General features: G+C 33.2%; 1 protein-coding gene and 1 pseudogene across 1 annotated transcript; one reads left to right on the top strand and one right to left on the bottom strand.

Moving 5' to 3' along the window:
* Positions 1–520: 520 nt before the first annotated feature.
* Positions 521–2,673, bottom strand: LOC122140850 (annotated as a pseudogene).
* A 2,789-nt stretch (positions 2,674–5,462) lies between these two features.
* On the top strand, positions 5,463–24,901 carry LOC109111234 (histone-lysine N-methyltransferase EHMT2-like). The gene is made up of 26 exons (XM_042745059.1): positions 5,463–5,600; positions 5,673–5,748; positions 5,851–5,936; positions 7,108–7,278; positions 7,366–7,416; positions 8,457–8,589; positions 8,666–8,770; positions 9,493–9,626; positions 11,005–11,148; positions 12,401–12,708; positions 13,559–13,786; positions 14,768–14,850; positions 14,959–15,065; positions 16,181–16,303; positions 16,936–17,007; positions 17,403–17,504; positions 18,741–18,845; positions 19,589–19,743; positions 19,818–19,985; positions 20,869–21,013; positions 22,159–22,236; positions 22,316–22,431; positions 22,543–22,629; positions 22,714–22,792; positions 24,038–24,213; positions 24,371–24,901. The coding sequence occupies exons 1-26, from the start codon at positions 5,577–5,579 to the stop codon at positions 24,549–24,551; spliced, it is 3,237 nt and encodes a 1,078-aa protein (XP_042600993.1). The 5' UTR covers positions 5,463–5,576; the 3' UTR covers positions 24,552–24,901.
* Positions 24,902–25,980: the final 1,079 nt, after the last annotated feature.

Genomic DNA, 25,980 nt, shown 5'->3' on the forward strand with positions numbered 1-25,980 from the left:
TTAGTTTTAACTTGGCGCACGCACATAAAATAGCTTCAACTAAAATTATATATATATATATATACACATATCAAAATTAAACTAAATAGGAATTAAAAAAGGTATAATAAATAATGAAAGCATGACAAAATTACTAAAATTTTCAAATTAAAAAATGAAAGCGGAAAAATATAACTAATTCCAAAATATTAATAAAGAAAACAATAATAATCAATGATACAAAATAACTGCTTAATTTTCACAAATTTTACATGCATTAGGGGCTTAGCGTTATTTTTGTATCACTGAAAATCTATTATGAAGCCTCACATTATGTTCGGCTAATTCTAGATTGTATTTTTCATATTTTAAATATAATAAGCTTAGTTTCAAGTATAGAATTAATAGAACGTCCAAATTTACAACTAAAACACTTAGTTTCAAGTATAGAATTAATAGAACGTCCAAATTTACAACTAAAACATCTGGCATGGAGAAATGGATTGTGTGTGTGTGTGTAGGAAGTGACATCAGCTGATGCTCACTTACAGTCTCTATATTTACAGATGGAGTGAATCTAAGGCCCTAACATCACAGCAGTGAGAGATGAGTAAGAGAAGGCTCAAATCTCAGGAGGATGAGGAGGATTACGGTCGTCGGAGGAGAGAAGGAACTGCACTCTGAGTGAGAGGAAACCAATCAGAACGCTCAGTTACAATACAAGCAGCCAATCATTTAGCAGCAAACTGAGGTAAATAAAACCCAGTCAATGAAACAGAAACAAGCACTTACTTCCCCAGTCTTCTTCCAAACAGAAGATAAAATTGATAAGCTTACCATAGATGAGAGCATGAAGAGAAATCAAAGCAATGTACATCTGTAAAAACACAAGAAACTCTTTATTTATATACTAATTTTTTTATAATAATATTTTTATTTCAATATTTTATAGTTTTAGAAATTTTTGTTCTTTTTTGTCATGTTTATTACTATTATTATTTACAGTAACTGTGTTTTATTTTTTATCTCAGTTTAAGCTTTTTACTTATTTCCAGTTATTAATTTTACTGCTTTAACCTATTTTAGTTAGTTGCCAAGGCACCATTTATAATTTCAATTTAAAGTTTGTCATATAACATATGACATGTATAATTATGAAATAAAATTATATACTTTGAAATAAATCATTGTATTTCATTTTTTAAGTCTTTAACAGTTTTGAAGTTAATAACTAACAAAATAAAGTGGAAATCATGGTTGGCTCTTGAACTCATCAGTGTGTGTTTATATACAGATCAGACTTATTATAATTACCTAAAACCAAAACCATAAAAAAACTTGCATTTTGTATTTTACTTACAATGTAACTTGAAATAAATAAATATTTAACTGAAATAAATTTAAAAACCTTAACCCTAAAAAAACCAGCTAGTTTCCATGGCAACTTTGTATTAAAAATATCTAATAATAAAATTGAAATAAAACTATATAGACATTAAAAATAAAGAAAAAAATGTCAAACACAAAATAAAATTATTATATAAATATTAAAATATTAATTAAAATATTACATATTAAAACCAGCTAGTTTCCATAGCAACTTCTGTACCAAAATATCTAAAAACTAAAATTGAAATAAAAAAGGAATAAAAACTATATAGACATTAAAAATGTCGTAACACAAAACAAAAAAATTATTAAATATTAAAATATTAAGTAAAATATTACATTTTAAAACATTAAATTATAATTTGACATTTTTACATTACATATACTAATACTAAAAATGAAAAACAAAAATATAAAAATAAAATCTTTTTCAAATTATTAATAAAAAAAGTATCCGGATGATACTCACAGTGAAAAGCACAAAGTATTTTTGGTTGCTCTCTCCCACACAGTTGCTTGACCCAGGGACAATGATGGTCCATCTTCCTGATACACAGCTTTACACACACCTCACACAGAGAAAACACACTTACAATGAGACCTGCTCCTCAGAACTGAACACACAGTGATGTCTCGGGTTCCTCGAGCGCTGTGTGTGTGTGTTTACTCCGCAGTGATGAGCTCTATCCGGTTTGATGCTGCAGCATCGGGGACATTTATACACCACCCGTCCAGGCTCTGAGCTGCAGACTCCTCGATAGAACTTTAGTGGCGCTTCCTTTAAAACCGCCCTCGAGGAGAAAGCAGGAGCCAGGAACACCAGCTCCAGATGTGTTGTAGACATTAAGCATTAAAGAAATCAGTTTGGTGTTCAGAGTGTCTATCAGTCAGTCACTGGTAGTTTGACACCAAACGTTTGACACTGAAAAATTACTTTTTTTGGAATGTTTTGACATCTGGGGGTTTAGTGATGAATCTAACAAACTAGTGATGTGTTGTGTTGTCTCCCCGGGGTCGGTGCACATGGCTTTGAAGTGTGAGGCCAGGCGAGAAAGCCAGTCCGTTAAACAAGGCGCCGTAATTAGGCTGTACGCACATTCTTCACTGGCAGCAGCATTACGAAGACGACCACAAACTCAGCGTAGAAGACCAGCAGCCACGTGATCCGCCGCCGATGCCGCAGCGTCCCGGAAAACCACATGTCGTTGGCAGAGTATGTCCGGGGAGGTGGCGGCCGCAGTGCTCCGGCCCCCAATATCCTGCCTGACCCGATGTCCCGATGCGGCTAGCTGGGGAACTTTTCATCCTTCCCACCGGAAAACCCCCCACCCTCCTACAGACAGACACCCCAACGTGAAGATGACATGCAGGTCCACATCAGCCCGTTCATGCACTTAGCAGACGCTTTACTCAACGGACTTACAGCAGTGTTATTTTAGTATCCCTCTTCTCCCTTAAAGCTTACGCTGCTTCAAGGTATACAGTACACTTATCAGTTCATGCATTCCAGAGAATCAAACTCATGGTCGGGGTGTCGCAGGCCTTGCTTACTGTGACAGTTCTAGGAATGAATCTGCAATCAGCTTATATTTACAATATTTCAGTCAGTGATTGTTGTCAGACGTTTGAAGCGAGGTGCACTGTCAGAATTTAAAATAGATTAAGAGCATAAGAAGCAGGGGTTATTACAGTTCACGAAACTGAGAATATTAAAAACCCACACATTTAATAAACAAGCATAAATAAACCCTTAAACTTATTTTATTTCAGCTGTTTGCCAAGGTAATATTTCTCGATTTCATTTGGTTTAAGTTAATGTACTAAAATGATTAATCTGAAAGAATAAATAATAATAATAGAAACTATATAGACAAAATAAAAAAAAAAAATTACTAAAACTTTAACTAAAATTGTAAAAAAAAATTATATATATATATATATATATATATATATAATATATATATATATATATATATATATATATATATATTATATACAAAATAAAGAGTAGTTCACAAAAGGGAATATTAAACCCAAAGATCGGAGAGCGTTTGTTGTCTTTAATAAGGTCTGTCAGACGAATACAATAATTTTATCGAATAAACGTTTTAATAGTTCAATAAAATTAGGAAAACCTTCTGTGACTAACAGGTTTGTGTTATTTTTATGCTTTCAGGGAAATAATATGTCACGTCTTATAAATTTAAAAACAAAAATATAAATTTTGAAAAAGTTGTAAGAATGTGAAGGAGTCGTAGGGACTTTTTCATCTTAGCAGTATGGTGCTGTGACGGGTTGCGCGCGCGCTGCGGTTTCCCTCGGGCGCATCCGGCATCATGTCGGCATCTGAGCGCGCACTCGAGGTGAGAAAACAAAACACGCAATAAAACACACATTACACGTACTTGCCGTAATTACAGTGCATCTGCGCCTTCGAGGTTGTGTTATGAATGTGTATTCCCGATAGAGGATAGAAATGATGCGTTCGTTTTTCACGCTTTGCTGTTTTGTTGCAGCATGCAGCGCTGTAGTTCATCAGAGTAACGTGCAGGTTTTGTGACATCAGAGCGATTAAAACACACAGCTGCGCTCATCTGGTCAGCAGATGTTTGAACTAATAAATGCATTTTACGTTGTTTGCTGGAGAATGTGGTGCTTATAAATATGTGTTCAGCTGAGTTTAGCTGTTTGTTCTGTGTTAAAAACATCAGATTTAAATGCATGTTTGTCATTGTTTCTGGATTTAACTGTATATATGTTTTATTATATTGATCCAGACCCCATCAGATGGGAGCTCTCCTCAATCCAAACAGGGAAGGTGAGAGAGACACACTTTTTATATTAGTGTTTCATTAGTAGAGATGCACAGTGAATGTTAGTATTGGACAGTTGTTTTCCGTATCAGCTTATTATGACCTATTTCTTAGATACATTTGGATTTATTCTGCAGTGCATTAAAATGTTTTGTCTCCTTATTTAACTTGAACAATGTTAATTCACTCTATTTTAAGTGCCCTTTAAAAATTGCACAGATGTATGAAACTGGAAATTATTATATTGATGTTCTTATCAATAACAGATTGTATGACATTATTGGTGTCAGCCTGATTTTCTGTTGTATTTTTTTGCACATTATCTTATTTTTATGCCTGATTTCAGCATATGAAATTCAAGATTGAATCATTTGTTTTTTTGTTTTTTAAAGGAAAATAATTTTAAATATAGGCCAAAATGTCTTTATATTGTCAGCAGTTTCTTAAACAAATAAATGCAGTATGGTGTTTGTTTACTGGTGATTTAAAAAAATATATTGTGCATGTGAAATTTTTGACCTAATTAGGATTCAGTTCATTGCAAATAAAAACATGATATTAGGCTTAACGCATTCATATTATGAATAAGTTACAAAAAAATATCACGTTTTGAAACGATTAAAGTTTTTAACAGTTTTGTAACATTGGGCTACATTTCTGTAGACGTGTTTTCTCTATTCATTTGTATTAGTTTTGTCTAATTGTTTTGGGTTTGTTTTGTTAGTGGAGCTGATTGCGCCTGTAAAGGGAAAACAGATGGAAGACGTGACGGGACGTCCCACCACATCCACTAAATCATTCCTAGGTGAGTCAAGCACAGGTGCGTTTGTACAGGTGCTGATGTGTTTGGTGTCCAAAACTCGACAGTGCAAATGTTTCACTTGCATTCGTGGCTAAAATAGATGTGTGCAAAATGTAAAAAAGTCTCAACGGTCCCTAAAGAAATTCTGTTTTATCATATTCAAGATTTATAAGAAGTCCTATATATCATAAATGATATGATGGAGATTTAAATATCATTTTATGAGGTCTTACGTTTGGCGTAATGTAATTATTAAACTTCAGAAGGCTATGATTCAGTTGCATAGTTGAAACACTGCAAAACAAGAAAAAAATAAGATCTCGGTGATAATAAAAAAGTTATAATAATTAGATTTTATTAAATTCTGTGTTGTGTGTCTCCTAACAGGCAGTGCTGGTAAAAGCGGCTCTCCCTCCACCTCGTCCCTCTCGTCGCCGTCATCAGCGTCCGGCAGAGCTAAAAATGCGTCTGCCGGTCCGAGCAGTAAGACGACTCCGTCCTCCTCCTCATCCTCATCACTCTCCTCATCCTCATCCTCCTCAGCTCAGTCTTCAGCCGGTCCTCCTGCTAAAGTCCACCGTGCACGCAAGACCATGAACAGACCGCCGTTCCCACAGGGTTCTTTCATTTGTGATGAAAAACACTCGACTCGACTGAATAAATGGTAATTGTCCTGTGTTTCTGATCAGATGAAGTCTGTTGAGACGATCGCAGCAGCTACACCTGAGAAAACCGTCAACAACGAGAAAACAGACTCTGACGCAGGTGTGTGTTAATTGTCATTAATCTTGCATGTTCGTGTTGTGTGTACCTCTGTCATCAGTAGCAGGTTTGTAGCCGTTATGTGTGTTTCTCTGTATGCAGTAGTGAAGAAGCGTAAAGTAGATTTGGACTCTGATGCCGCAGCCAGTCCTGAAGGAACTCCAGAGAAAGTCCCACGGCCACAGACAGAGGTGAGATGAATAGCACGCATTTTATAAAATGCTGGTGATGATAAAAGATACCAGTGTTCAATAAATAAATAACAACAATAATTAAGGATGCATGATATTGGATTTTTGCCGATATCCGATATGCCGATAATTTTCAACTCATTTTGGCCGATTGCCGATACCGATGCATAATTACTTTTAATTTTGGTTAGTTTTTAATAAAAATCAATGTTCGTGTTATCGGTATCATTTATCATAGCAATATTATAAAAATGCCAATGTTGAAAAAATAAACAAATGAATAATAATTATTATTTATTATTAATATGAATTTTATTGTTATTGGTATCTTTTGCAATAGTAATATGATTAAAAGTATGAATGTTCAATAAACAAATAAATTAATAATGATATTGATAATAGTGACCATCATCACCATTTTTTTGTTTTGTTATTGGTGTTTTTTAGCATGAATGTATAAATTCTTATTAATTATTTTTATAGTTGTTGTTGTTTTTACTGTTTTTGCTGTTGTTATTTTTAATTATTGGTACTGGTATCGTTTATCATAGCAATATAATTAAAAGTTCCAATATTTGATAAATAAATAATAATAATTTTTAAATTAATGTTATTGGTGTCTTTTATTATCGAATGAATAAATAAATGTATATATAAAACAATAAATAAATAAATGTATTATTATTATTATTTTTTTTTTTTATTATGCAAACAGACTATTACAATATTTACAAAAAACAAATTAAATGCAAAAAACAAATTCAGAGACCAACATAACATACTGTATTATTAAGTATTATTAAAATGTATTATTATTATTGCTGCGGAGTAAATCAGATTGTCTCCAGAGTAAATGTTGTAGAGCCAGTGTTCCATAAATGTTTTTGTTAATCAATTCAGCTTAATAATTATATTCTTATTCATTAATAATAATCATAATTGTAATAATAACAATAATAGTCTGCTTTATGTAGTAATGTATTTCTCTAACTAGCCTGTTTATGACTGAGGATGTGGTCATGTGTTTGTATTGGTGATTTTTTTTTTCATCTGTAGTTCATTCATTAAGATTTTAGAGGCAGAACTGTGTGTTTTTAGTAAACAGCGAAGGCTTTGATCCCACTACTGTAATATTATCGTATGTAAATATTTCTGTGTGTGTTTTTCCCAGCCTGCACTTAACGTGTCTCCAGCGGCGGGGAAGGTGGAGCCGGTTGCCACGGCGACTAAAGAGCATCACAGTGGTTGGCTGGAGGATCTGGATGAGGAGGCAGATGAGGAAGATTTCCACCTGCTCTACAACAGTTACTCTGGAGACGATCTGATTTACTCTGACAGCAAGGTGAACAGTCCACACAGACCTGAAACCCACTGAAAATGAGTCTAACGGCTGCTGCGGATCTGAGAGTCTTGTGCATTTGTTTTGCAGTCAGATGATGGGATGGTAGAGACGCTGGAGGCGGAGCATCTGTCTGATCATGTGAGTGATTCTGACCAATGGAAGTGCACCTTATTTTCATACAGTTTCAGGATTTTTGGAAGTGTTTTTCATTGTTTGATGCCAATATCTTGAAATTAAGGTTAAAATTATCATTAACTAAAACCATAAAACTTTTTCTTTTAGTTAGTTGCTAAGGGAACATTTATTTTGTTTCTAAAATAACTGAAACTAAATTAACAGAAGCTGAAACTATATTGATGTTTAAAAAAAAAAATCAATTCAGGGTAATAAAAAAGGTAATAAAAATTACAAAAATGCACTAGAAGATTGCTAAAACTTTAATATTAAAATGGAAACAAAATATAAAAATGCAATCTAGTTCAAAATATTAAAAGAAACCATAAAAGTATGTTAGTAATAATAAAATAACACTGTTAAAAATCTGGATGGCTGACATGATTATGGAAACCTGGAGATCAGGAATATTGATATAAAATGTGACTTCCAGGCCTGAAAAAAATCAAGATATGTTATATATAAAGATATATATAAAATATGTTAAAGATATATATAAAATACGAAAATGTCTTTAAAATTAATGCAATAATTAAAATAATAATAACTTAATATATAATATTATAGCTATTGTATTGACACATATTTTAACTTAAAAATACATTTCTTGGATGACTGGAAAGTTAAGGGATTTTTGGGAATCTCACTACAGTTAATTTGTCAAAATATGTGTGAACTCTAAATAATAAATGAGACATTTAACACAATATTTAGACAAAATCATCATAAATATTTTTAAATAATTTTTCTATATTTATGAAAGCTTCTCGCAAGTAAAGATATTAAGCATTGTAATTGTACTGCTGCAGTGTAAAATTAAATAATATCTTTATTTATACTCATTATTTGTTATTTTGTTGTACAAGTTGTGTATGTATGTATGTATGTATGCATGTATATAATTTTTTTTTAGATAAAATAAACTGATAATATCAAAATGAGCAGTTCTCAGACTAGTTTGATGTAAGCTACAGTGAGTGTGACGAGTGTGTCGTGTTTGTCAGAGCTCTGGCTCCGATCGGCCCCTCGCCGCTTATAAGAAAACATCTGCAGAGAGAGACGAGTCGCCATGGAAACGTCAGGGGAAGGGTAAAGGGAGAGACAAACCCCCCGCTGGAGGGCTGGAGACAGATAAAGGTGAGACAGACACCTGTGTGTGTGTGTGTGTGTGTGTGTGGGTGAACAGATGTGAGCAGCTGTCTCTGTGTGTCAGGTGTGGAGTCGGCAGTCACAGTGGGCAGCACGGACTACACTGAGGTTCCTCTGGACTCACTGGACATTTCTGCAGCGGACAGCCTCTCTCTGTCTCCACACGCAGGTGTGTGATGAGCTACACTGACTGTCAGAAGTTTGGAAGAGTTAGGATTTTTTAAAGTTCATGAAAAAAGTCTCTTAGAATCGCCAAGGCTGCGATTATTGAATCAAAAATACAGTACAATCAGTAATAATGTGAAATATTTTTACTTTTAAAAACAGGTATTTTCTGTGTGAATATGTTGTAAACTGTATTTTTTATTTATATTTATTTATATTTTCAGCATCATTGCCCCAGTCTTCAGTGTCACATGATCTTCAGAAATCATTCTAATATGATGATTTTCTGCTTGAGAAACATTTCTGATTATTATCAATGTTGAAAACAGTTGTGCCGCTTCATATTTTTGTGGAAATTGTGATATACTGCTAGTATAACTTTCAAAAAAAAAAAACACTTTTATCAAGAAAGCATTAAATAGTTTTAAACACATTTATAATGTTACAAAAGATTTCTGTTTCAAATAAATGTTCTTTTGAGTTTTCTATTCATCAGAGAATTCAGAAAAATAAAATGTATCATGATTTCCACAAAAATAAATATGATTTTATAATATAATATATGGTTTAATATATTTAAATGTTATGGTTCTTATAAAATCCTTTTTTATTTAAAGCACTTTGAATAACCATTGTGTATGAGATAAATTAGCCTCATCTTTATGGCCAGAGAAACCCAATATAAAGCCTGTGTGGTGTGTTTAACGTGACGTGGTGTGTGTGCAGATGGAAGTGATGCAGAAACCGAGCGTCTGGAGGAGCTTCCTCTCTGCAGCTGCAGGATGGAGGCGCCGCGTGTGGACGGATTCAGCGCTCGCTCCAACAGAACCTGCATGGCCATAGAGAGCATCAACGGAGAGGTGAGCCTGGACTGCTGGACTGCTGAGCGCACTTGTTTCCCGTAGGGATTTAAAAACAGCCATAAACCAAACAGCTCTGAAGTGATTCACAACATTAGAAACTTTGATTTGAAGCAAAAAAACTAAATCTGGCAGTAGGACAAAAAGAAAGAGACTGGACTTTTACTTTATTGAGGGAAAGAAGGATTGACATAATCGAATTAGAAGAAAACGGAGAGATATAAAACTGCTGATTAAAAGATGTTGTTTATGTATATAGAAACAACACATTTTAATGTTTTTTTAGTAAAATATTAAAAAATTGTGTAAATTAAAAAAAAAAAATTCTTAAAACATTTTTTATTTACTTTTAAAATGAAAAAAAAAAAAAAAAAAAATTATATAAAGTATAGTGAAAATGTTTTCTAGCTCACCTAGTCATCTAGGTCTATTGGTGTAAAATAGTATTTAAAAAAAAATCTTGTCCAATAATAGAAAATCATTAGAATTAGTTTGTCAAAAAAATGTGAAAGCTCTAATAATCAATCAAAATAATAAATAATTTTTATATATTTGTAAAAGCTTCTTGCAATTGATGAAATAAGACAAGTATAGCGATTTTTCTACTGCAGTGTATAATAAAATAACTAAAATTCCCATGAAATAGTCATTATTTTTATTTTAGAAATACAGTTTTATATATTATTTTACACTATAATTACATGAATTGTATCTAATATATTGCATTATATAATTTTTTTTATTGTCGTGATATTGAAAACTGTATTGAATATAGATAATTTTCCAGGTATTGTATCATTTACTGTGAATTACTGTTAAATTAACAAAATTATCTGTTGATTTCTTCAACGCAATGGCCAATCAGAAACGTTAGAGTTTTCAGTATCCACTCACCACTGAGAGTTTTTCACGCTCGTGAATCATCTCATAAGTGCAGACGTGATTCATTGTGTAGTTTAGAGAGATTCACTGATTTTAACTGAACTTTGTGAGATCCTAGTTAAGTAAGATGAGTGATGATTTTAGTGATAATAATGGGAGCGTGCTTTCTAGGGCTATAATCCATTCAGAAATTTATATTAAACTTCGTTTTTGGACACATACATTCTGCAACGTTTCGGGTTGGTCTCTCTTCAGTGGTTTATAAGTTAAAATGAACTGAATTGGGTTGAAATGTCGCTATAAAGACAGTAAAAGCAGGTCACTGTTAGGTAAAAAAAAAGTATATCCTGAATGCACTGTAAGTTGCTTTGGATAAAAGCATCTGCTAAATGCATAAATGTAAATTGTAATGTACATTTTCATAGTATGTTTGTGGCGAGTGACTGATCACACCCGTCTCTCTCGTGTGGTTCCTCCCGTCCTCTGTGTGTTTCAGCTGGTGGGCTGCACCAATGTGATCGTGAAGGGGGAGACGATGCGTCCGTCCAGCCGCGTGTCTCTAATGGTGTTGTGTGAGACGCACCGTTCACACATGGTGAAACATCACTGCTGTCCGGGCTGTGGATACTTCTGCCTCTCTGTGAGTGTCTCTGACCACAAAAACCATGTTACATGAAGAGCTAAAAAAGATAAACACCCCTATGTTGTATGTTGTTATTTAAAGGGATAGTTCATCCAAAAATGACTATTCTGTCATTATTTACTCATCCTTAAGTTGTTTCAGAGCTGTATGAGTTTCTTTCTTCTGTTGATCACACACAGTTGCTGGTAGACACTGGCTTCCGTAGTGTGGAAAAAATACTATGGAAGTCAATGGCTACCAGCAACTGTTTGGTTACCAACATTCTTCCGAATATATTTTGTGTTGAACAGAAGAAAGAAACTTGTACAGGTTTGGAACAACATGAGGGTGAGTAAAAGGTGAACTATTTTTATACAGCTGTTTATCATACAACAGTGATTATTTCACAGGGTTATTATAGTTAAATAAAACAAAAACTGATTAAAAAAACTTTTTCATTACTTGAAATAAAATTAACTTTAACTTGACTGTAAACATATTTTTATATTTAGTTGCCAAGGCGACATTTGCCATTTTCATTTAGTTTAACTTACTATAATAACTAAAACTAAAATAAAATATAGACATTTAAAAAAAAATTCAATTAATAAAAATTACTAATTAAACTAAAACTGAAAACAGAAAATATAAAAGTAAAAACTAATTCAAACTATTAATAAAAAACTGTAATAGTATCTTAATGAGACTAAAATAGTGCCAAATTATATGCATGAGGTGGTTTTATTTTAGTATCACTGATATACTAATAAATAATTTTAATTTAAAAGTAAAAATGACAAAAATTACTAAAACCTAAAATTAAAGTGAAAACAGAAAATATACAAATAAAAACGAATTCAAAATATTGATTAGAACTATAATACTATCTCATTTACTAATAACTCAGATACTAAATAACACTGTAACAAATAAAGACATATAGGTTTGGAACGGCTAGTAAATAATTATAGAATTTTATTTATTTATACATTTTTGTGAAATATTCACAAAATGCTTTAATACGGTGATTTTAGGTTAATATTTCAGTAATTTAATAACATATTTTACTTGTTAATGGTTCTTAAAATTTAATCTTAATAAAAAAAGTTAATGGTTAACTAATAAAATGTTTCATTATTTTTTTGTAAGTGTTTTATTTTAATTAAATTTAATTTTTAAATTACGTATTATTTAAATTTTATGATAGAAATAATTAGATTTTCATCAGCGCACCAACAGAAAGCTCAAAGATCCCCCTCTTCGCACGCAGGGAACGTTTCTTGAGTGTTGTCCAGACGTTCACATTGCTCACCGCTTCCACCGGGGCTGTGTGTCTGTGCTGGGTGGTGGGCGGAGTCGAGGAGGAGTGGGCGTCGGCCTGCTGTTCTGCCCTCACTGTGGGGAGGACGCATCAGAGGCACGTGAAGTCACCATCCCTCCTGCAGCGCCCTCTTCAGGCTTAACCGTGGTCACTGCAAGTGCGTCGTCCACCACAACCACACCCTCGCTTCTTCCCTCCGCGCTCGCTGCCACATCAAGAGCGCTAAACCACGAGAAGAAGATGGGCGAGCCGATCAAGTGAGTTCTATGCGTTGCTTAATAGTAAAATAGCTCATATTTATGTTTACTATTATCACTCTAACAAGGAAAGCTTTTAAAAACATCCCACATTATAGAACAAATTTTCTGTGACAAAGCTGTGATTTTATTTTATTTTTTATATACAAAATTTTATTTCCTTATTAATGGTATTTATTTAATAGTAAACAAAAACAAGTGTTTTTGTCAAATGTTGCCATTTGTACAAATACAAAGTTCTGGCATGAAACTCTAGATGGCGCATTCCGATAGATCTAACTGAATATGACATAATGACATCATTATCACATGACACAGCAGATTGGTTCTCTCCAACCAATGAGCTTGCTGCTCAACATTCAAATACTTGGCAGTGTTTGCTGTAGCAGTTCAGAAATCCTCCACCTTCCCCAGCTCCACCTGTATAGATCTGCTACGGGGTGATCATGTATGCTGTGGGCTTATTCATGTTATATGTGCAGCAGTAATATTTCTTACATTCTCACAGAAGCATGTTGTGGATGTTTTGGCAGTAGCAAGTCTTTGTACTTGCTCTGCCGCAGCAGCAAAGACAAAATACATTAAATTAAAAATAAAAAATTTAAATTTAAATTTAAATTTATGCATTTAGCAGACGCTTTTATCCAAAGCGACTTACAGTGCATTCAGGCTATAAATTTTTACCTATCATGTGTTCCCGGGGAATCGAACCCCCAACCTTGCGCTTGTTAATGCAATGCTCTACCACTTGAGCTACAGGAGCACTATTAATCATGTATATTACCATTGAAATCTCTCCGAGAGTTGTTATGACAGAAATATATTGATTGAAATGTTTATTTCCACTCAGTGCGAGGATGCGATGTCGTGGAGATGTAAGAAAGGGGGCGGAGCTGCAAACTCAGCCGGCCAGTGCCACTCCAGGAGAGGATGTGGTTGCCCTGGGCGATGGCGGGGTGGACAGTGTGGGACCGTCGCTCGTCCTGCCCAATGGGAAGCCAGTCTGTCCCAGTGCAATTCCGCCAGGAGACAGGAGGGCGGCGCTACAGAGAGCCATTCTCACACAGGACACTGAGAGGTGACCACGTGATTCTTTATTATTGTCAGTCTAAAAAAATAATGAGTGAAGAAAGAGATGTTCAAAATTGCAATAATTTTTAATTCAATCATTTCTGGTTCAGTCGTCACACTGAGAGTGCATTGCATTATGGGATATGGTATTCAACTGTATATTTTGTAGTCTTAGGTGTTGTATGCATCAGGCTTATTATCATTAACTAAAACTAAAACCAACCAGCTAGTTGCCAAGGAAACTTTTCCTATTTTCGTTTAGTTTAACATGAACTTTAGATTATTTTTACTTACAAAAAGGAATTTGACATAACTTGACATAACTAGAAAAATTATATTTATTATAATTTTTTTTTTAACATTTTATCTGTTTCCGTGATTTTTCCAGGTCCATAAATCACAATATTAAAATTTTTCCAGTATCCAGGTTTTCCATGCCCATTTCTATTATTTTTTTTAATTTAGCTTTAATTATTAAAATAACTAAAACTGCTTAAAAATAAAATAAAATAAAAAAAATAAGAAATAAAACTGCAACTAAAATTTAAGCATAAACAAAAAAAAAACATATAAAATAAAAAAAAATTCAAATTAAAATGTTAACAAAAACTACTATAGTATATAGATACCAAAATAACACTGCCACAAATAAAGGCATCAAGGTTTTGAATAACTAGTAAATAATGAAAGAATAATATTTATTTATTCTATTGATTTTTTTTATGAACTATGGCTTTTTGAATAACAAATTTGAGAAACAAAACTCAACAAGATGAAAACAGAAAATATAAAAATTAATTCTAATTCAGAATATTAACAAAAACTATATAAATTATTCTGAAAAACACCGCTATGCATGTTGAAAAAAACAACATACATTGCACAGAATTGAGGCAAAAACAGTATGGTAGTTTGCTATTTTGAACATACTCATGCTAAAGATGATGTTTTTGTCATGTGATCTGCTTGGCTGTCTCTGATTGGTCAGGAGGAAGAAGCTGCGCTTTCATCCCCGTCAGCTCTATCCTGCAGCCAAACAGGGTGAAGCTCAGCGAGTTCTGCTCATGCTCAGTACGTACCTGTGTACTCGTGTGTGTGTGTGTGTGTGTGTGTATCACACGTCTGTTGAAGGTTTCAGGATCAGAGCTGATATTCTCTCTCTGTGTGTGTGTCTGTCAGTGGAGGGCATCGACCCGTCGTATCAGTCGGACTCTCAGAACAGACGCTGTGCTCTTCACGCAGCGGCTCAGAGGGGTCTGCTGGAGGTCTGTTACCTGCTCATACAGGTGAGCTCCTCCATTAGCTTTACACTTCCTAGAATTCACTGTATATGGTGAATATATGGATTATACGGTGATGTTTGTGTAGTGCAGTGTTTTCCAATCTGGGGTTTGTGATGAAAAAGTTAATATTTAATTATATCATAAAATGGAAAATAAGAACCATCAAAATTAAATCCCTTACTAAAATAGAAATATAAAAAAACAATAACAACGCGATTTTAAAATAAAAATCAATCAAAATAAAATACTTGGTAATAATTATAAAATGAGAACAGTCAAAATAAATGCCTAGTAATAATTAAGTCATAAAAATGCAAAATTAATATTATGTATTGTACCTTTGGTTTAATTGATTATTAAGTGTTTAATTGTTAAGTGACTAAAATATTTAATTAATTAAATAATGAAAATGCTAATTGGGGAAAAAATTTAAAATAGAAACAATGATAATAAATTCATAGTAATAATTAATTAAAACACTAAATTAAAATATACAATTATAAAACAAGAACAATCAAAATAAAATGCTTAGTAATAATTGAAACATAAAAATGCCAAATTAATTTTCATTTTAAAATTATAGATTTTAATTTTGATTTAAGTACCTTATTTTGATATATTTTTAAATTATCAAAATAAAATACTTAATTATATATATATATATATATATATATATATATATATATATATATATATATATATATATATATATATATATATATATATATATATATATATTTAAGTAGTAAAACCATAAAAATTTTAATGAAAATACATAATTTGAAAATAAAAAACGATCAAAATAGAGGTGTAATTAATTAAATCACAAATGCTAAATTAAAACAAATAAATGCTAAAAATGATTATTTATCTGCTTGTTATGTGACCCTTAGCTGACATTAGAGAAGATGCAAATATTTTGATAAATTATTAAAACTTTAACTTAAAATCTTAGGCGGGGCTTCAAGACAGTATTTCAGGTCAAAGGCTGACAAAAAAAGTTTGGGAATCACTGCTGCAGAGAATTGTTGTTGTTTTTTGAGTAATGGGCTTGTCTCGGTTTGTATCTGTGGAAGTTTCCATTAAAATTCCTGCTTTTGTGCTGGGGTTAATTTTAGGCAGGCGCTAAGGTGGACGCCCAAGATAAGACCCTGAGGACCCCTCTGTTAGAGGCAATAGTGAACAATCATGTGGAGGTGGTGAAATACCTGATCCAGAGCGGAGCCTGCGTCTATCATGCAGTGAGTATCACACACACACACACACACACACACTCCTGATCCAGAGCCTTTGTTGTCTGTAACATCTAACAACGTACTAATGAAAACATAATGCATGTTAATCATATTTGCTGTTACACTCTTGAGTTTGGGTTCATTTTTTAAAAAATTCAACAGTCTGGGGTCAATTATTTCTCATATCCTGGCAGTTCTTGACTTAAAAATATTCATAACATTCATAATAAAATATTCTAGTTTTGTGTGAAGTTAAATGCATTTTGGCAGACAAAGCGTGTGCATTTGATCAGTTTATGTATGAATCAAACACATGACCATGCTCTGTTTTTTGATGTTATGAGTGTGTTCAGTAGTGCTGTCAAATAAAAATTCAAATGACAAATATTCGTGGAATTTAAAATAAAAATCCACTTTTGTTGTGCATCAGGCTCAACACGAGATGCGATGACAATGTAAGTGTTTAATGTTTCTGTTAGCCTATCCAGTTGAACCCGCTAGATGACATGTGGCGCTGCTGCATTGTTACTTCAAAATATGCAGAAAAATTAGAAAATAAATGCGGAAAAGATCTTGTTTACGGCAGAACTGGAACCAAGCCGTTCACACAGATCGCATATTTATCACATTTTCTATAGGGACATCTATCACCGCTGCACTCGCGTCTCGCACAAGAGAGACGCATGTTTAGAAAGCCATGTAAAATTAATGTAAGTTCTACTTTTTTTCCCATCCCACTGCATCTCATGTTTTTAAATGAAAAAAGTACTCTTTGTGATGGGTTTTTGGCCCTTTGTATTAAACTATGCATATATACATGATGCTGTTTTGTTTCTAATTGTTTAAGCAACTTAATAAATAATATTTGGTTTATAAACCTTATTTCAAACTTTATGCACTTTTTTTTAAATTGTTTTTTTTTTAACGTGCAAAAGTAAATGCGCCCTTTCGTGGTCTCAGGAGAGAATCCAAAACCTTTTTCCCCCCTAACTGAAATCATGCCTTTTAAATGCAAATATTGACAATATTTAAGTACAAAATTCGAATGTATTTTTTCAGCCGTTTTGACAGTCCTAGTGTTGAATGGTGTGTGTTTGTTGTTCAGGAAGAGGATGGCTCTACAGGTCTTCATCACGCTGCTAAACTGGGGAACCTGGAGGTGCTGATGCTGTTACTGAGCACAGGACAGGTGGACTTAAACGCACAGGTGTGTGTTTCTGAACTCGTTAGTTCGTCTCTTGACAGTTTTTCAACTCAAAAGTGATGTTTCGAACATGACTACACAATGCGTGAAGAGGCAAGCAGAGCTAGAGCAAGAGAAGGATTTGTGGTTAAAAAGTATATAAATTTGAATTTTTTTTTTTCAAAAATGACCATTCATTAGCTAGATCAGACTCTGGGATCGTGTAGAGCCCTTTGAAGCTGCTTTTTTCTTCAGTGAGCACCACTGAAGAAAAATCCTGGAATGTTTTCCTCAAAAAACTTAATTTGATTGTGACTGAAAAAAGAAAGACATTAACATCTCAGATGACATAGGGGTGAGTAAATTGTAGAGAGTTTTTTTATTCTGGAAGTGAAATGATCCTTTAACGTCTTGCAATTATTATGAGTTCATATCTCAGACTTTTTTCAGAATTGTGAGATTAAAAAGTAGACCTCTTCTCATAGAAACAAAATCACAATTCAGATTTTATTTCCAAAAATTAATTCTCAAAATCAAGAGACAATACATCCCAATCCAAAATTTTCTTCCCATAACAGCAATTATATATCTCACTGTTATATACTCGCAATAAGACGAATTACGAACTCCAAATTACGAGTTAATTCTGAATATCTCACAATTCACAATTGCAAGGAAAAAGTCTGAGATTGTGAGAGATAAACTCGCAATTTTGAGAAATAAATATTTAGGATTGTGAGATAAAATATCCTTTTTTTACATTCTGTTCACAAGCTCACAAGGCTTGACTTTTTTTCTCGCAATTGTGAGTTTATCTCACTATCATGAACTCGATAAAATAGGTATGAACTCACAATTGTAAGTCAACATCTCAAAACAATTACTTTTTTCTTAGAATTGTAAATTTATGTCTTGCAATTAAGAGTTTATAATATTTTTTTCATGCAAGATTATATCTCACAAATGTTTTTTTTTTTTTTTTTTACAGAATTGCACTTTTTTATCTCTTAATCAGTTTTTTTTTTCTTCTGAATTGTGAGTTATAAACTTGCAATAGTGAGTTAACATTTTGCATTTGCCTGTTTACGGTATATCTTGCAAGTTTGAGAAAACATTCTGAATTGTAAGATACAAACTCAGAATTGTGAGAAAATGTCACAATTGTGAGATAAGAAGTTACAATTACCCTTTTTGGTACATATATATATTCTTTAACTGAAAGAAGCTTTCCCTAGTTCTCACCTCATCTCTGTGTTTCAGGATAGCGGCGGTTGGACGCCCATCATCTGGGCAGCAGAACATCGACATATAGACGTGATCAGAGCTCTGCTCAACAGAGGAGCCGACGTCACACTCAGAGACAAAGTGAGTCTTGAGAATCATGTGAGTCTTGCAGGAAATGAGAGAGCGTTCTCACCGCAAGGCCATAACCATGTCATGAATATTGGCTGGGACCAACTTTATATACTGTATGTATGCAGATGCGCATTTAAACCGTTAAATTCCAAGTCATCAGTTTAATCTCCACTTTATATTAATGTGCTGCTTTCATTGACACACAGAGAAACATTCAGAAACTTGCTGTCAACACTGACTTTTATTAATAAAATAGCGACACTGAATCCTGAATGGCTACACTATATTTCTCAGCGTTGAGGTGGTAAAATCACTGATTTTGAAGTAAAACTCACAGCTTCGTTGTTTGTAGAGAGACACACAGACTCATGCAACTTTAATTTCTCTTTTATTTTACTTTTCTGTCATAAAACAGTTGGCTAATGTTAAATGATTTGCAGCTTCCATCTAACCTCGCTCTCTTTCAACATTAAATTGACGATTTCTGCTGAAATCTGCGCTCTGCTTCTGTGAACAGTTAAGCCCGCCTACTTTGATTTGATTGGCCATCTCAGTTATTTTGACATTGACGAGCGCTGTTAGCCCGCTGAGCAGGTCAGGCTGAAAATGTAACTTTTAAACCTTTTTTTCATCAAAACAGAGTGGAGTGCAGCAGATCAGTGCAAGAATAGGTGGAACAGATTGATTATTTCATTGTGTATGCTGGTCTTGGCCCTGTCTCTCAGTGTCTGTGTGTCTGTCTGTGTGTGCAGGAGATGAACGTTTGTCTGCACTGGGCGTCGTTCGCGGGCAGCGCTGAGATAGCGGAGCTGGTCCTGAACGCCGGCTGTCCTCTGTCATCCGTTAACCTGCACGGAGACACGCCGCTGCACATCGCCGCTCGCGAGGGCTACATCGACTGCGTCACGTGGGTCACACGCCGCCTGAGAGCTGCTTTTAGTGTCGTAGGCTCATCTGACGTCTTCTGTTTCTTTACTCCAGGCTGTTTCTTTCTCGAGGTGCTGACATCGACATTATGAATAAGGAGGGCGACACACCGCTCTCTCTCGCCCGCTGTGACACGCCCGTCTGGGTGGCGCTACAGATTAACAGGAAGTTGCGTAGAGGAATCTCCAATCGTGTGGTACGGACAGAGAGGATCATATGTAGGTCAGTGTGTGGTCCTTAATATTGAGAATGAAATAAATCAAATAACTTTTAGTATTATTTATTTACTATTAGTATTTTTTCTTATTTTTAATTTACTTTTATTTTTATTTATTTTTTCATTTTAATCTGTAAGAGTTTTGTTATATGATTTTTAAATTAGTTTTTAAATATTTTTATCTATAATTTTATTAAAAATTTTTTTAAATGTATTTAAATATTATTATTTAATTAATAATAATAATAATAATACTTATTCCAGTTAGTTGCCAAGGCAAAATTTCTTTTTCCATTTCTTTGTTAAACTTTTATTTAATGTTTAGTTATGTGCTTTTATCTTTTTTTGCTTTTTTTTGCTTTTTTTTTATATAGAGTATATTTCTATTTTTCTTTTGATTTATTTTTAGTAATTCTTCAACTTATTTATTTCATATATATATATATATATATATATATATATATATATATATATATATATATATATATATATATATATATATATATATATATATATAGTTTTTATGTACTTAAGTATTTTTGATTATTATTAATATTTCTGTATCTCTTTATTTTACTTTTACTTTTAAAAATTTAATCATTTGTTCTGTTTTAAGTTTAAGAAATTTTGTATTTTTATATATAAAGCTTTTTATTTATTTTTTTTTTTTATTTTTTTTAGTTATAGTAATTCTTATTAGAATTTAGTACTTTAGCTTCAATGTATTTATTTCAGTTAGTTGCCAAAGCAATATTTCTGATTTTTATTTAAGTGTAAGCTTATGTTTTTCATCTAATATTATTAATATTATTTTACGTCAGCTATATTTAAATTATTTCTACGTGCGTGCGTGCGTGCGTGTGTGCGTGTGCGTGTGCGTGTGTGTAGTGACGTGGCTCAGGGTTATGAGAACGTTCCCATCCCGTGTGTTAACGGCGTGGATGACGAAGGCTGTCCGTCTGACTACAAATACATCGCAGAGAACTGTGAAACATCCACCATGAACATCGACCGCAACATCACACACCTGCAGGTGCCACACAATACACAACACACACTTCACACACAACACTCAACACTATAGATGAATACAAGAATGATATTTAATGATATTTATTCATATGCACTGATACTACAATAAAGAGCAATATTTTCCAACATGGACTTCTATTGAAAACCTTGGGATCAGTAAAATATTTTTTAATGTTTTTTTTTTTGTTTTTTTTTTTTAAAGTCCATGGCTGCATTTATTTGATTTAAAATACAGTAAAAAAGTAATATTGTGAAGTATTATTTCAATTTAAAAGTGCTGTTTTATATGTGCTGTTTTAAATTATAAGTTAATTTGCAAAAATAATTTATGATAAATGATAACATGATAATTTTCAAAAATCATGTTTTTTCATTGTGCATTCCAATTAATCTCAATCAAACTGCAGTTCTGTTATTTTGATTAGGTTAAAAAAATAACTAAAAAATAGAGCTAACGAACACAATAAAAACATAACAGTAAAATACATGTTTTCTGTTTTTGTTATCATTATTCCAGTCTTCAATGTCACATGATCCTTCGGAAATACGTTAATGCTGATTTGCTGATCAAGAAACATTTCTGATATTATCAAAACTGTTGAAAACGGTTAAGCTGCTTCATATTTTTGGGAAATCAAGTAAACATTTTATTTTTATTTTATTAAAAAAATTTTATTGTTCTGAAACATTATAAATGTCTTCACTGTCATTTTTTTATAATTTAATTCAGTCTCGGTGAATAAAAGTATTTGAGTTCTGTCAGAAAACCTCTTCTATGACCCGTTTTGAGAAAATCATTGAATCATTGCTTTGAATTGATTGACTGAAACTGACTTTTAAAACGACTGATTCATGGAAACGATCTCTCAGCTGTAATTTTGATTTAGATTGTTTTTCAAATCAATTCAGACACTTTTATGACAACCAACCAAAAAGACTGATCTGTTCTTGAGAAAAATAAATAATTATTTGCAAATAAATAAAAATAAAACCCTCAGAGAAAAGACTTAGGACATTAGAAACCAAAATATTTGGTATTTTCTGTGTTATGTATCACCATATTCAGAATTACTCAGCCCTAATTGTTCTTCACAATAGGACTACCAGATGTAATGTGCTGATTTGATAGAGCTGTGTTTGTTTCAGCACTGCAGCTGTACAGACGACTGTTCCTCCAGTAACTGTCTCTGCGGGCAGCTCAGCATCCGCTGCTGGTATGACAAGGTAAAACACTGCTTCACCTCCATGATGAGCTCTACAATCATCATGGATCCTGTCTAACAGTACACATGTGTTCTCGTAGGACCATCGCCTCCTTCAGGAGTTTAATAAAATCGAGCCGCCTCTGATCTTCGAGTGCAACATGGCCTGTTCCTGCCATAAAACCTGCAAGAACCGAGTGGTTCAAGCTGGAATCAAGTAAGCCAGGATGATTTTCATAATCAGTTTGATGTATTGGGATGATCTGCATGTCAGATGAACCTCAGGTGTTTTATAGAAGAGCTGGCTGAGGTGTGTCGTGTGTTTCAGGGTGCGTCTGCAGCTCTACCGGACGGAGAAGATGGGATGGGGCGTCAGAGCGCTTCAGGACATTCCTCAAGGAAGTTTCATCTGCGAGTGAGTACAAGCATTCAGGACGGTTGTTTTCAGCAGGACAGCTGTTATTTCCGCTGTAACGTGTGTGTGTGTGTGTTTGTTCAGGTATGTCGGCGAGCTGATCTCTGACGCAGAAGCAGACGTGAGGGAGGACGATTCGTACCTCTTTGATCTGGACAACAAGGTGTGTGTCACTGATTTCAGTCCAGATTGTGGACTGTCTGAAGGCCTGTTTTCAAAAGTAGTGACAAAATCATGCAAACTTCAGACAAACATTGCTGACACACGTTTGCAGCACACAAATCTGCATGCTTGTTTATATCATTGCAAAATGTAGCTATAATATTGTACAGCTTTAATCTAATCTGAAGATATTATAAACATCAGCATCTGCTTTTAAACAAAGTGTAATGTGAATAGCACTGTACAAATACATAACGAATTTGAGAACCAATGAAAAAATGTTTGATTTGCTGACCAAAATAGCATGCATGGTGGCTATTCATGTGCTTTGATGCAAAATGCAATGCAATATAAACGTCATCTGTGTGCAATGTTAGTAATATTTAGTTCCCAGAGAGCCACACTATCAGCATCTATTATCTGGAATTCCAGGCCATCAGACATTATATCAGTTGTATACTTTACATACTATTATCATAGTTAATAATTTCTATTTATATTTAAATGCAATTAAATTTTATTTCAGTTTTAGTTTTTGTTTATTTTCAGTTATTAATTCTAGTGCTTACAATTTATTTCAGTCAGTTGCCAAGGCAAAATTTCTCATTTTTGTTTATTATTATTATTATTTTCATTATTGTAATTTTTTATTAATATATTGAATTAGCTTTTATTTTTAGAATTTCAGTTTCATTTTTATCTTAGTAATTTTTTTTAGTAATTTTACTCTGTCATTTTTATTAGTTTGTCATTTTAATTAGTTTTTTATATTACTATTTATATTTACATTTATTTAAGTTCAGTTATAGTTCTTATTTATTTCCAGTTCAACTTCAATTTACTTCAGTCAGTTGCTAAGTCAACACGCACATAATTTGTTTTATTATTATTATATACATTATATATTATAGTTTATATTAATATATTTATTAATTTTATTAATTTTAATCTTTATTTTTTATTATTATTTACATTATATAATAATATTTTTATATATATATTGAATAAACTTTTATTTTTAGAATTTCTGTTTCATTTCAATTTTCATTTCGATTAACTTTATCTTTTTTTGTTAGTTTTTTTTATTACTATTTAGGTTTAAGTTTATTTTATTTCAGTTGTATTATTTTTATTTAGTAATTTTAGTGTTTCAACTAAGTTTTTATTATTTTATTTACACATTATTTTAATGATCAGAAATGTTTTTAATAGTTTTAGTTAACTGTAATAACCCTGTCTGTCTCAGGATGGTGAAGTGTACTGTATTGACGCCCGTTACTACGGTAACATCAGCCGCTTTATAAACCATCTGTGTGACCCCAACATCATCCCAGTACGTGTGTTCATGCTGCACCAGGACCTGCGCTTCCCTCGCATCGCCTTCTTCAGCTCCAGAGACATTTTCACCGGACAGGAGCTCGGGTGAGAAAGCTGCACTTAATTGATTTATGAATGTATTGCTCATGACCTCGTGGCTCAATCCCAAGGAATTTATGGCCGTATTTGCATCCTGTTCCCGTTAACAAATTCTCCTCCTGTTTATTTTATGATCACTGATTTTTTTTTTAATCTCGGACAGGTTTGATTATGGCGATCGTTTCTGGGATATCAAGAGCAAGTACTTCACCTGTCAGTGCGGCTCAGAGAAGTGCAAACATTCGGCGGAGGCCATCGCGCTGGAGCAGAGCCGGCTGGCACGTCTGGACGTCTGTCCCGAAACGGCCAGTGAAGCCGGACTCCCTGTGTTGGGACACTCGTGATGAGACCCTGTGTCTAATGCACACATGTACAGCTCTCAAACGTGTGCTTGCATATGATTATCACAGAGAAGGCTGTGTTTGCATTATCAAATGATTGGTTTCTTCCATCTGACAGGACCCAGGAAACTATAAAATGACACAGCAGCCTAAAGTTCAGCTCACGCAAATGCCGTTTCACCATACCACCAGGAAGTGACATTTAAATTCAAGGCTATCATTTCTGATTGGATCAGGAGGGAAATGTTAAAAAACCTGAGAATTCATGCAAACAGACCCTCTTTTTCATTAAAAATCATGAACTTTTTTTTTTTATGTGTAATTGTTTTAATAAATACTGTTTTATACAGAAATGTCTTTTCCTTTTGTTGTTGTTGTCACAAATCACAATTTACCAGGGTAATGAAATGCAATAGTTCAATTATCATTTTTTATTACTGTCGAATCATAAATCCCAATGAGGGACAGTGAAGGTATCACATGGTAATAATGTGGTACTTTAATATATACCAACCATTTACACAAAGAAAAAATCATAAAATACAGTGGAATTGTAGATGGTGTTTTGTGAAAAGTGTGATGATGTTTTACAGTTTTCATATTGCACATTCTTCCTCATGTGTTGACCTGAATTATAAGTCAAGGTGTGTCAAGAGTGAATGTATCACTTATTTCTGATAAGAGTCCGTATTAGGCTACTGTACAGATAAAGCAGCTAAATAATATCACTCATAAGTAGAAGGGAACAACGCTTTTTCACACATAAAGGCTACGAACAGGACATTCAAATTTTAACCAAACATTATATATTATAGGGGAACTATTTGGATGAAATGTACTGCATATGAAAGCGAAAGGGACGAGTTGAAGATGAATTACAATCCTTTAAAGAATTCGCATTAAGTAGCGTACTAAATGATGAACAAAATGCAGGAAATTCAAATGAATGCAATCATAAGATTTATTAGAGCTTGTGGATTAATAGACATTATTTTAAAATAAAATAAAATGAAAACATTGTGTATATATATATATATATATATATATATATATATATATATATATATATATATATATATATATTCCGAGTATTTCTCCATACCGTGAGCAGATTCTCATTTATCTCATTTGCGACACAGACAACTCTGACAACCGGCTGCTCACATGATGTTTCACATTAAAATGGAAGATTACACACCGTCTAAAATACTGATGTTTATTGTCAAGTCAACAAAGTTTTAATTTGCTTGTCAATATTGGCTACTACAGCCCATTGACAATCATGCAGGCTCAAATTCGACTACTAATTGAAGCTGGAAGTGAGTTTGCTGTTTGTTTGATAGACTGTGCGCTCATAATTGTTCTTCAAATTCAGTTTTTCAAACTCAGATTCTTGTCTTACCTGGCTGATTGAGGAAACCGTAGATAACGT

This window comes from Cyprinus carpio, chromosome B19 (genome assembly GCF_018340385.1).
Source record: "Cyprinus carpio isolate SPL01 chromosome B19, ASM1834038v1, whole genome shotgun sequence".
NCBI lineage: Eukaryota > Metazoa > Chordata > Actinopteri > Cypriniformes > Cyprinidae > Cyprinus > Cyprinus carpio.

Bases quoted from the DNA above. Each gene is read 5' to 3' on its own strand.
- LOC109111234 (XM_042745059.1), top strand. From the start codon at position 5,577: ATGAACAGACCGCCGTTCCCACAG. The intron at 8,590-8,665 runs GTGAGACAGACA...TCTGTGTGTCAG, and splicing joins AGGGCTGGAGACAGATAAAG to GTGTGGAGTCGGCAGTCACA. The intron at 14,851-14,958 runs GTACGTACCTGT...TGTGTCTGTCAG, and splicing joins GCGAGTTCTGCTCATGCTCA to TGGAGGGCATCGACCCGTCG.